Source organism: Arachis ipaensis, chromosome B7 (genome assembly GCF_059453495.1).
Source record: "Arachis ipaensis isolate K30076 ecotype BB chromosome B7, ASM5945349v1, whole genome shotgun sequence".
NCBI lineage: Eukaryota > Viridiplantae > Streptophyta > Magnoliopsida > Fabales > Fabaceae > Arachis > Arachis ipaensis.
In genome coordinates, this window is record NC_142442.1 from 9,187,459 (window position 1) to 9,200,771 (window position 13,313).

General features: G+C 37.0%; 1 protein-coding gene across 4 annotated transcripts; it reads right to left on the reverse strand.

Annotated features, from left to right (window-relative positions):
- Nucleotides 1-633: 633 nt before the first annotated feature.
- LOC148550296 (uncharacterized) lies at nt 634-5,398 on the reverse strand. Of its 4 annotated transcripts, XM_088494123.1 has the most exons (9): nt 4,474-5,373; nt 3,986-4,167; nt 3,787-3,896; nt 3,542-3,609; nt 3,413-3,449; nt 2,571-2,660; nt 2,401-2,478; nt 989-1,194; nt 634-919 (listed from the first exon to the last, which is right to left on the reverse strand). In XM_088494123.1, the coding sequence occupies exons 5-9, from the start codon at nt 3,417-3,419 to the stop codon at nt 896-898; spliced, it is 405 nt and encodes a 134-aa protein (XP_088350249.1). In that variant the 5' UTR covers nt 3,420-3,449; nt 3,542-3,609; nt 3,787-3,896; nt 3,986-4,167; nt 4,474-5,373; the 3' UTR covers nt 634-895. The 4 variants fall into 4 exon arrangements, with proteins under 4 accessions (XP_088350249.1, XP_088350250.1, XP_088350251.1 ...); XM_088494124.1 differs by having other exon boundaries at nt 3,413-3,609; nt 3,787-3,892; nt 4,474-5,398; XM_088494125.1 differs by having other exon boundaries at nt 3,413-3,614; nt 4,474-5,352.
- Between the last annotated feature and the right edge of the window lie 7,915 nt (nt 5,399-13,313).

Consider the following 13,313-nt stretch of genomic DNA (forward strand, 5'->3'; position numbering starts at 1 on the left):
CAAGAACTTGGTATGAAAGACTTAGTGCCTTCTTGTTGGAAAATCAATTTCAAAGGGGAACCACCGACACTACTTTATTTATTAAAGCATCCATTACAAGAAAACAGCTCTATTGCCACGCTTTTAAAGCGTGGCAAAAAGCTGAAAAAAGCGTGGCGATAGCTTTTCGCCACGCTTTTTGAGCTACCGCCACGCTTTTGAAAGGGTGGCCTCTACAAGCGTGGCGGTTGCTCTATCGCCATGCTTTTGGTGACCTATCGCTACACTTTTTCTTTTGCCACGCTTTTTATAAATGGCCACCCGTTAAAGCGTGGCCGTATGTGGGAGATATGGTCATGCTTTAAAAGCGTGGCCATATGAAAGATATGGCCACGCTTTTGAAGCGTGGCGATAGAGAGAGATTTGGCCACGCTTTTGAAGCGTGGCGATAGAGAGAGATATGGCCACGCTTTTGAAGGGTGGCGATAGCAAGATATGGCCACGCTTTTGAAGCGTGGCAATAGCCTTATAAAATTTAAAAAAAAAAAATCCTTTTTCTAATTTTTACCTTCATCGATACAAAATATATATTTTTCAGTTCTTTTTTATTACCAAACTTATAAATATAGTATACAATTTTTATTATAAGACAAATTAAATAATAATTAGTGACATATATAATTTTTGCTATAATTGTTTTATACATTAAAAAACTAATACTCAAATACAAAATAAATCTCGAGTTCAAATTCCAAAACTAAAAACTAAAGAAAAATATAAAAACAATACAACTTAAATCCTAAGTCCTTTGCTGTTCCTCCTTCTTCTAGCCCTCTTAAACTTCATTCCGTTAGATCATACATAATTGTTCAACTTGTTCACTCCCTGAACCGCTCTCCATGATCTCTTCCTTCCCTCACAAGATTCCGTCTTCTTCCTTCTAAAACCACACAAACTGATTAAACAAGAAGCAATAATTAAGGTGAAGAGAAAGGCTTGTTTTGTGTACCATGGTGGGAAAAGAGTGATGAAAATGCATGGTAGGCATGAAGGTGAAGCTGTTGTTTTGGATCGGAGAAGAGAAAAGTGTTTCGGATGAGTTTATAACTACGTTGCCTCCCATTGTAGACATTACTTGGCAATCCTCATACATTCTTGCTGCTTCTTCTTTCTTTCTTATGTTGAGGAGAAAAAGTTTCTTCAGTTGAGACAAACCTGTTTTGTCACCCCAAAGAAAAAGTATCAGAATCAGAATCCAACCAGCAGAAACAACAGCTGAGCTAATGAAGAAAGCTAACGGGACATTCTCATTTCACCAACCCAAAATACAACAATAAGGGAAGATTCATTTCACATACAAATAGGCAAAATCTCAGGAGTATATGAAAGGAAACAAAATAGAATAATGTCCCTCACAATCTTTGGAAGATTTATTTTCTTCTTTCTTTCTTTTATAACACACATGTAAAAAATGTAAAAAATAAAATAAGCAAAAAGAGTAGTAAATATTATAGAGAATAGAGAGCATGACCATGGGGAAAGGTTGGAAGCTATGGTTTTGTGACGTTCACAGAAGACACACCCACTACTAGAAGAGTGTGGTGGAGTTGTAATAAATCGGTTATAGTGGTAGTAATTTATTTTACTGGTGGGAAAAGGGTAAATGCGGTTGGACAGAAACCGATCAGCGCCACTTACTGCGTCGGCTGTTACATTCCACAGGCTTCTTTCTTAATGGCTGGTAGTTCTTATTGACACAGATCAATGGGGCAAACTTTTCATATTAATGGCAAATTGCACCATGCACATATTATATAAGGTCAGCTGGTAGTAGTAAGGACGTTGTTCTCACTAGTTCTTTTTTATATGAAAAATGCAGTTTATGATTAAGTTCTATTTTTTACATGGAAAATGCAGAGTATTAGGTAAGAAAAAATCAAGTGAGATTTAGTTTGCTGCTAATATTGACATGTTTGAATGAAAGTTATAAAATTTCTTGAAGCAGTTCTATGTTCAAGTAATGAGATGCATTTGAATTTTCTTTTTTCCTTTTTCCATTAATGAGATATTTTTTAATTCTAAAAATGACATCTGAATGAATTTATACATTTGCTATATATGATGAATACAACTAATTTTAAATTGTAATTTTCTCAAGTAATCTTTTCTTTTATTTTTCTATGTATTTTGGAAATGATTTGTTTTCAATTTTATTTTTATATTCTTACATTCATCTAGATGCTTTATTTGAATTGTAGGCTACAACTATGATTTATACAGCTTGGTTCTTGATTATAAAAACAAAGTTTCATCCAACATATATCAAGCACAAACGAAAAGCTTAATAGAAAATAACTTCAGCAAATTGAAAAAGTATAAATTATAGTCACATTCAGTTTTTATAAATTTTAATCAACTCACATTGGAAAATCCAAGAGTAACATACATTGATCTTCATCTGTAATGCCAAGTCTCCATCTTGTTCTTTGTTCAAATAACCTAAAAGTCACAATGAAAGAAATAATACTACTAAAAGATTTGCCTAGTGAAAGCAATAGCTTGAAGTGTGAATGAGTTGATGGCTTGCTTACATATGGGGGCTGAGATGAACCAGTTTGGCTTCGTTAATATCATTACTCGTAAGCTTGAGAGGTAGCAGTGACAGAAATATGCTTGATATGCTTAAGTTGTGGCCAATTAAACAAGAATAATAATAATAATAGTAATAATAATAATAATAATAGTAAGTTAGTAATCAAATTAAACAAGAATAATGAAAAATAAATTAAATATGGAATTATCTAATCAAGTTTCTAAGAAAAGGAAAAGGTAGAATTCAATCTAAGATATGACAATTAAAAAAAATAGTAAAAGAATAAAATTTGAACAGATTATGACCAGGGCTCTCTGCTAGTCTGCTATGAGAATTTACAAATCAAACATTATGGCCAGGGCTTTCTGCTAGTCTGCTAGGTACACACGAATAATTGATAATATTTGGTCAAACATCACAACAAGCATATGTACCCAAAGGGCTAAATCTAAGTTAGTACTTACAAATCATAAAATTTGACAAGTACACTATTTGGTTTACTTTTAAATGAAATAAAACACTACTTCATTTCTTCAAGTCTTATTCCTCTTAAGATGTTGCTTTCTTTCCTAATATTTTGATAAAAACTTGAAGTTACAACATCATAAAAATTGCATATAATATGCTTCAATTACTTTATTGTTTACTGTTTTACATTTTATATAATATACACACACATACATACCCTACCTTGTGCAAAATGACCATACTATGTACCCATATCTATGCTACATTTTCCTGAAGCATTAATGAATCCAACATTATTATAAACTACAGTCCACTTCGATCAAGAAGAGAATATCAACTTTGAGTAATTGAATTCATAAAAGTAAGACGTACTTGGCATGTGGCAAGGGTATTCTTACAGTTTTGAAGACTGCCAGAAAGAAAGAGCCACAGAAAGAAGTTTAGGCTCAAATTATATCCTCACAGCAACCTGAACGCAGTACAGCTAAGATTTTGTTATACCTCTCACGAAGAGACAATATCATTCCAGTGGTTACACCAGAAGCAGCTTCTTCAGCCTTTGATTTTGCCTGAACTAATAACAAATAGAATAGAGTACAATTTTAGAAAACAAATATCCAACCTTAAACGAGTCATGTACAATTGATGAACGTATTCCATTTTCCACATAGAACATTCTAATTAGAGAACATGTAACGCAGAATCACATAAAATAAACTAAACTATAGTGGATTATATTTGATTACCTTCTTGGGTGCGAAAGGGTCATTATCGTAATATTCGCGTCATAATTGGGAGAGGGCCTCTTCTCACCAGAACACGTTCCGGAAAATCCACCTTCAAAATCGAAGTCTTGCTTCGTTTGACAAAATTGTAGTGAGGGCCGAGATTCATAGATAGAAAGGGGAAAGAAAAAATAAAATTCAAAAAGAAGGAGTGTCTTACATCATCAAAATGAGGAGAGGAAGCCATTGGTTTCAAAAACCCTAGATAGGGAAGGAGAAGATTGTTCACAACAGGTGATTCAGCAGCTAGGGTTCCTGAATTCGACCCCTTCGGAGGTTTATCTGAACTCTTCATCACGCCGCGTTGCGACTCAGTTTCGCAAGGCGATTCGCTAGTTTGTTCTTAATTATACAATAAAAATGATCATGGTTACATCAATGCAATGAGTTTAATCAGAAAATGTGCACAGTACCATGTACACTGCAAAAAAGAATCAAACGAATCCAACGCCTAAATTCAAATAAGTTGGTAAGAACATAGATCAGGTTCCTTATTCCTACTACTATTTCTTTCATTCAGGTTCTAGCCAACAAAGTAACAAACCAAGAAAGCCAAGTTACCAGATCCAATTGCCATAAAAAACCAAATCCTTTTATATCAAACTCTAAATCAGAAAAATTATCAGTTTAATTGAAATTGAAACATACCAATCCATAAGCTCTCGGAAATCCAGAACTGCGCTTCTTATCGTTCATAGATCCCGAAACCTTGGCGTCGGAGTCAACGTGCACCGCAACTAATTCCTTCTGCTCCTCAAGATCTGGGGAAGAATTCCCACTCTTGCCTCTGCCATCAACTACTCCCAAGTCCATATAGAACACGAGACCAACTAAGAATGCATAAAACTTTACGAATCCAATCGCCTGCCACAAAAAGATCTCCGCGCTAAGATACACGTAGAAGAGGAACATCGCTGCCGCCAAGTAGAAGAGCACGTCTCTGACAAATGGTGCGGGGTCGAGGGAGAACGGAGCGGCGTAGATGGCGACGAATCCGACAACGAGGGCGGAGACGAAGGTACCGGCGGAGAGGATGGCGCCGAATCTGGTGCGATACTGGCCGGAGCGGAGGGCAGCGAGGGAGGAGAAGACGTCGGGGGAGCTTGATACGACATCATTGGCTACATGTGCGGCACAGATACCGGAACCGCAACGCCACCGGCAGCAGAGGCGACGCTGGGAGCTATTGCAGCCGCAGAGCTAACATCAGGAGGTGGAATCGACGGATTCTGGTAGGCAAGACTGGGCGGAGCGGCGCCTCCGGATGGATTTGGCAGCGGGGAGAAGTGCGGTGCTTGAGGAGACAGCGGCCGGAAGGAGGGGGCGGCGAGAGGCGCGAAGGGAGGTCCAGTGGAGACCTGAGGCGGCATGTAGGAGAAGGTGGGATGATGCTACTGCAACGGCGGCGGGGGCGGTGGCGCGGAGAGCAGAGTCGGATTGGGATTAAGGTTTGCGGGAGCTGAAGATTGAGATAGGGATGTTGAAGGTGGAGCGTGAGGGGTTATTAGGGTTAGGGTTGTGAGTGACGGAGACTGAGAGAGTCTCGAAGCTTTTGAAGTTTCAGGGTTAGTAGGATTCAGGGTTATTGGGTTTGGGGTTATTAGTTTTTTTTTAAATAAAAAACCTTTTGGCCACGCTTTTAAAGCGTGCCAAAAGAGTACCAGGATATGGCCACGTTTTGTAAGCGTGGCCGTAATGAAACCCTGCCGCCACGCTTTTAAAACGTCTTTGTTTCTCTCTATGGCCACGCTTTTGAAGCGTGGCAGAAAAAAATGTGGCCGTTTCTCTAATCAATTGCCACCCTTACAAAAGCGTGGCCGTTGATCCTTTTCACCACGCTTTTGAAGCGTGGCAAAAAAAAAGTGGCCAAATCTCTAATCTATCGTCACCCTCATAAAAGCGTGGCTATAGGCCTTTTTTCTTGTAGTGTTCTAATGATGATATTCTCCTAGTTCAAGTTTATGTGGATGACATTGTGTTTAGATCGGCCAATGAGTTCTTGTGTGAAGAGTTTGGAAAACTCATGACTAGTGAGTTTGAGATGAGTTTAATGGGAGAGCTAACCTTCTTTTTTGGCCTCCAAATTAAACAAACTCCTAGTGGTACCTTTATTCACCAAGGAAAGTATGCACAAGAACTAATAAAGAAATTTGGCCTAGAAAATTCTAAACCAATGGGAACACCAATGCATCCAAACACTAAACTTGAAAAGGATGATAATGGGAAAGATGTTGATGAAACACGGTATAGAGGTTTGATATATAGGATCTCTCATGTACCTTACCTCCTCTAGACCGAATATTGTTCAAAGTGTGAGTGTATGCTCAAGATTTCAATCTCACCCAAAAGAAACCCATCTTTCAGCTGTTAAGCGCATCATTAGATACATTAAGGGAACTAGTGATTATGGCTTGTGGTATCCAAAATCTGATGATTTTTGTGCAGTAGAGTTTTGTGATGCAGATTATGCGGGAGATAGGGTGGATAGAAGGAGTACATCTGGCATGTGTTGCTTCCTTGGAAGCTCACTCAACATGTGGTCAAGCAAAAAATAAGCCACAGTGGCTCTATCCACAGCTGAAGCTGAATATATTTCTGCATCTGCATATTGTTCACAACTAATTTGGTTAAAAATGCAGTTGGAAGATTACAAATTAAAGATCAATAGTATACCCTTATTTTGTGATAATATGAGTGCTATAAACATTTCAAAAAATCATGTTCTGCACTCAAGAACCAAGTACATTGAAATCAAATATCATTTTATTAGAGAACATGTACAAAAGGATACTATTGATATTCAATTTGTAAAATCTGAAGACCAACTCGCTGACATTTTTACAAAATCCCTCTGTGAAGACAGATTCTGCACTTTGAGAAAAAGTTTTGGAATGATAGATTTAAGCTCTATTGATAACTTGTGAAATTTTTGATTCTGTTCAGTTTTGTCTCGTAGGAAAGCAGGAGATAAAAATCAGGATGTGTTGAAAGGGCTATGATCAAGGGGGAGACTGCGCAGACATTAATTCTTTTAGGCCCCACCAAACTTCTTTGACCCCACTCTGACCGTTTTGTTAGTTCCTCTTTGTGTAAATCACAATTCCTTTTGTTGTCTCATCAAATCTTGTTGGAAGAGATTATTGTCAAATCAAATCTTTTTCCTCTTCTCATCCCTTGATTCTAGAAAACCACTTTTCAGTTTTCATTTCAAATAAAAGGAAACTCACCTTGGTTAATAACCGCCCATTAATGAGTATTAACTCCCTCCAATTCTCTATCCACTCAACATTTAATGCGTCCCTAACCTCCCTCTTCTCTCCACTCAATTCGGTTCTCTCTTCATCTTCCCCCTCCCACTTCTCCATTTTCATTATCATGAAAAAGAAAACTGCCCCAAGGAAAAGTGAACGAGTCATTCTCTCCCAAAAACCTACCACTCCTCAAACCCACACCTACATATATATTCATTCCACCTCCACATCCTCTCCCTCACCATCATCCAAGCAGACAGACACCATGAGGAGGAAAGTGATAGCAACGAAGACTTCTTCTAGAAAAAAGAAAGAGAAGGTACCCGTGGCTGAAGAAGAAGAATCCCATACCTCACCTCCTCCATCACCGCCGCCATCACCACATAAGAAGACCACCCCCGGACGCAGTTCACAGAAAACAAAAAGCTTTGTGTTGTACAACACCAGGGAGCCAGCAAACTTGGAATTATTGGACTTCAAAAATAAGTTCAACAAACCTCACTCACACTATGACCCAGCCAGGTTCAATTCGTGTGCTTCTTATGAATTCCACAAGGAAGTGTTGGAGAAGTGCCACCTCTGTGCCACCTATCTAGTGAATCTGGACTCACTCATAGCAAAAGGAATCAATGTCTCTCCTCTGTTTGAAAATCTGAAATGGACTTCTCTGCTCCACATTCAGAAACATGTTTACCCTGAATTGGTACGAGAATTTTATGCTAATATGAGACTGATCGATGGTACCATCCACTCTAATGTAAAGAAGGTATACATGACTCTGAACTCTGAGACCATCAGCGCTTCCCTAGGATACACAGATGAGGGACCAAGAGCGTACATGACTGAAAAATGGGACTCTCAGGTCGGGGTCACATACAAGCAAGCCCTCCAACAAATCTGTGAGAACTTGTTTGGCTTGGATGGCACTATTCCTACTCACAAGGCCCTCGGACCAACAAACTCTCTCCTGCATCGAATCATCACCCATATTCTGACTCCTCAAAATGATTCACATAACAGAGTAACTATTTCAGACTCTCTTGTACTTTTTACTCTTGTTACTTTTACTCCTATCTCATTTGGATACCTTATGATAAGGCATATGTGGGAATCTGTTAAGAGTACCAAAAAGGTAAATCTGCCTTATGGCATATTTCTCACCAGTATTTTTGAATATTTTAAAGTTGATTTAACTAATGAAGCTGTTGAGAATAAGGTCTCAATGACTAAAGGAGGAGGAGCCATGAATGGAACCAAAGGAAAGAAGTCAGTACCCTCGGACAATGAGTTTGAGAGTCGGCCTGAGTCTTCCAAGGCAACAGAATCAATCAAAGAAATCCTCACTGAATTCTCCAACATGTCAGAGCTAATGGTACAATCCTATAAGGCAGCCCGCAAGCAAGCCTATGAAAATGAGAGGACGTGGATGAGGTGCAAAGATAGGGTAGGTCTAATGTTGCAGAGTTTTGAGGAGGAGATGGGTGCTGCTAGTGAAGAGGAGGCAGATGGCTTTGAGTTCAATTTATCTGATGACTGATCACTGTGTTTTTTCTTTTGTTGATATTTGGCTTGTTTCGGCTCAATCTGATACTGTAGTAGTCTGCTTTGATACTTTAGACCCATGACACAGTGATACACTCTTGATATTTTGGTTATATTTTGGATATTTTGTTTCCAATGTCATTTTTTGCAGGTGCCCCTTGATGCCAAAAGGGGGAAAAATGGCTGAAAAATTGAAACTAAGAAAACAGGGGGATGAAATCCTTGTGGATTTATGATCACCCTTGTTTTAATTATTTGCTGTTTTGTTGGTGTGATATGCTTAATACTTGTGATGCATTTGTTTTATAGATATGCCTGCTGGGTTTTGGATTAGAAATATGCTTGCTGAATACTTTAGTTTTTGCAGTTCCTTTAAGCTGTGATATGAAAATAAATTTTGATAATTGCTATGGTTAGAGATGATCATGCTTGATCAGAAATATTTTCTTTGCTCTGATTATTTTGCTCTGATATACTGAATGGGAAAATATCTTCGAATAGATTAAATAGTAATTTCTTGAAACACCAAAAATATTTTCGGTTGATATGTACTCAATTGCATTGTGTGTGTTTGAGCAGAAAATTAATTTATGATAACAAATGAATTTTGCTTATCAAACAAATTCTGCTCATAAATCAAGCATTCAACATTTCAAAAATTAATATGTTGAATAACATAGTTGCCTTAAGCTTGATTTGTAAAGTTACAGGTATAAAGCTTCCATTGGTAAAATAGCATACATTAAGGGGGAGCCATGTAACAATTGGAAAGGAAGGAATCCAAGTATTCACAAAGAGAGTACTCTAACTTTTGATTTCTTTCCATTTCAATTTTTAATAATGTTTGTCATCAAGGAGGAGATTGATGAGTTTGAAAAACTCTAAATTAATATTAGTGATGACTAAACATTATTAATATAATTATTTATAAAATTATTAATTTGATCTTAATTCATACTTGTTTAATTAATAATTTTGTTGGTGCAGATTTTGCTATTGGGCCGGAAAATTAGCAAACCCAAGATGTTGGAAGTAAATCAGCCTTGGTTATAAAAATTGTTAAATGATGTTGCTGAAGCAATTTTTGATCATTGGGTCAGATTGATTTAAGCAAGCCCAAAATTAAAATTAACATTCAGCATTGATACAAAATTCCCTTGATCCTTATGGCTGAATTGATTGTTATGATATTTGGGCCAGAATTCAATTATCACTATGAGCCCAAATTATTTTGCTTGCTTGGTCCGAAACCAATTGAGAGAGAAAGCAAATATTTTTGCTTCATGCTTCCAACGGATTCCATTTCTATCATGTGATGGATTTCAAAATTTTCTTTGCTTGAGTTAATTACCTTAGAAACATGAAAGAGAAAATATCAAAGTGATTTGATGGAAATTAAGTGTAGCTTACACGCTACTACACAAAGCATGGAGAGTTGCACCTAATTAATTTATTTGTGATAACACTCATAGCTTTACCTTTTTTCTCTTTCTTCTCTCTCTACTCTCTCTTCTTCTCTTTCGGTCACCTCATAGAGAAAGAATGGAAGCTAAGCCTAGCCACCGAAAAGAAGGAGAAGCAAGCTACAAGACCATCACAATGATGGAAAGAAAAAGAAAACAAAAAGTAAGTTGTGGCTGAGATTTTCATCACTTATGGTAAGATTTGGTGAAGAGATCTCAGCTTCTCCATACCAAAAATGGATGAAGAAGATTTCGGTCGATAGAGGAAGATCCTTGGAGGGATGGCTTGTCTTTGAGTTTGCTCAACCACCACAGGAGGTAGCTACAGTGGCTACGTGATGGAGGAGGCAGAAGTTGGAGCAGATGAAGCTGTCATCATCATAACTCATCAAGGGCTAGGAATCCGTCTTGGAGAGCAAGGCAAGATGGAGGGCTCGGATTGATGAAGATTGATGACCAAGGAAGGACTAGAGGTAATTGCATGTTTGGTTTTGCATTTGGTTATCTCTTCTCTCTCTCTGGCCGAACCGGTTTTGCATGAAGAAGAAGAAGTTTAGCTTGGTTTGTTTGGTTTCAACCGTAGAGGCTTCCCCCTATAAATAAGGGAGAACAGCCAAGGCTTGAGGCAAGGAGTGAGAGTGCAAAGCACAGAGTTCTCATAGCTACCTAAGCTAACAGAAGTTCTTCTCCTTCAATGTTCTTTATTTTGTAATTTTTCTATTTAATTTTGTCTGTCTTGAGTCTCATGGAAAAAGGCAATTACAGTGAGGTTTGTAAGAAAAAGCCATAGAGCGGAAAAAGGCAGAGAGTGCAAAATTAAAAAGAAAAAGCCATAAATGTCCTTAGAGGTCCTTTGTACATCTGTGTTGTGTTTCATGATTCTGTGAGAATTCCTTTGCAAGTTGGGTTAGCACTTTGCAGTCGAAAGCTTGGCTGTGACCAAGTCAAGTTAAAGATTGGGGTTTAGATTTTGGACTTGTCTCGGATAGGAAGGGCTGTTCCTAGGAAGAATTGGTGTTTGTAATCAAGAATGATTATAGTGAAATTCCATCATTGTTGTGATGGAGACTAGATGTAGGCTGCCTTGCACTTTGCAGCTGAACCAGGATATATCTTGGTGTAATTTTCTCTCTCTTCTACTCCATTTCTGTTTCTGCTGCTCAGGAGATAAAATTGAAAAATATCTCGTGCCGGGTGACGAGACAAAAAGAAAATATCTCATGGTTGGGTACGAGACAAAAATAAAAAAAAATCTCCAAAAGTTGTTTCAAAGACCAGCAAATATTATTAAGTGAAAAATGGGCTAAGATTCAACCCCCTTCTCTTAGCCACTGAAAACCATCAAATCGACTAACTTACGAGTTAAAGAGACGACAAGTTTAAATTTTCTTTGGCAATTTTCAAAAGAATTACTACTTTTTCTAATATTTTTTTACTAATTTGATTCCAAAACCCAACTTAATCCACTAAAAAAATTATTTGTTTAAGTTTTTTTTGTCAAATAGTATTTTTTTGTTTAAAATTAGATTTTTTTTATTTTTTTAATTAAAGAATAAAAAAATAAACGAGTCTATCCATTTAATCCATCAAAGGATCATTAATGATCTGAACTAAAACATTAAAATCCGTAAACAAATAAAAAATAAATAAACCAGCTCATATAACTTATGGACTTAGACGTCATAAGTGTTAGCGGTGTGCACGGCCCAGTTTGGTCTGAAGACCCGGCCCGGGTCTAAAGATTTTAGACCATGAAGATCCGGACCCGAAGTGATCCAGGAAGAAGAAATAAAATCTGGAAAGTGAGTAAAACCGGGATCGGACTATAGTTTGGGTCATTTGAACCTGACCCGGTAGCCCGATCATCATGCACAATTAATATTCTTATGTTAATATTTTATGTTTAGAATGGAAGATGGCTATTCTTATGTGAAAATTGATTATTGTAAACCTTAATATTTTGTGTTATTAGTCATTATAAGACTATAAGTTAATGTTTTATGTTTAGAATGCATAAGACTTTAGACTAATGCATAATATTGTGTTATTTGTATTGACTTAAATATTTTGTATTATTAGACAATATTAGTATTGATTGTGGTTATGCTTTAATTTTGGAGAAGGGTTGGTTTTGTTATATTTTTTTAAGTGAATTTTACCATGTCAAATAATGGTTGGAGTCTTGAAAATTTAGATATTTTCACATGTTAACTTACAAGAAGGTATTAAGGTAATGTAATGTTAACGGCCCAGTTTTTACCTGGTTTTCACATGATATAATTGTGGCCCAAAAGTGTGTAGGTTTCATCGAGTCTAGGGTCGGGTTTGAGTCTAACAAATAAGCCCGGCATATATTTCAGGCTAGATCTGAGTCACATCAAACCCGATTTCACCCGACCCATAAACACCCCTACTAAATGCAAACAAACTAAACTAATCTGTTTGATGACCTTTTCTCAGATTTATGTTTATATATCACTTCAGTCCAAGTACACTAGTAGGGGTGGCAACGGGGCGGATTTTTGCTCTACCCGATCCCGCCCCGCCTTATAATAATTCGCATAAAACCCGCCCCACTTCTACCCGCGGGTAGTAAATGGTTGAACCCTAACCCGCCCCGCCCCTATATGCCCCCTATAAGTATTAAAATCTAATAAATAAAATTAAATTTCAAAATTTATATAACCATCATCACATATATAATATAAATTAAAGTAAAATTTTAAATATGATACCATATTATCAATCATTTTACTAATTATTTTATATATATATATATATATATATATTAAAATTATATATTATATATATATATCGGGGCGGGTAGTACCTAAATTCGGCCCCGTCCTGCCCAAAAACCCGTCTCACTAAAAATCCGTCTCAGTGCGAGGCAAATACTTACTCGTTTCGAGCGGGTAGAGACGGAGTGGGTACCCGCGAGTTCGGATGGTGTTGCCATCCTTATACACTAGGACAGCCTAATGTATGTTAGACTTGAATTCATGTATGAGTATCTATTCAATTTCTCACTAATTTAGTGAATGAGGAGTTTTACCTAACTACTAATTTGAGTCATGATTTACGAATATAATAAGATCATATTTATACTTCTATTATCTAATTGATCTAAATAAAAAAATAAAAGTTAAAATGATAAACATGTAATAATAAAGATATTAACATGACTCTTTTAATGCCAAATAATAACTATGTATCCATCATTATTCTAGGA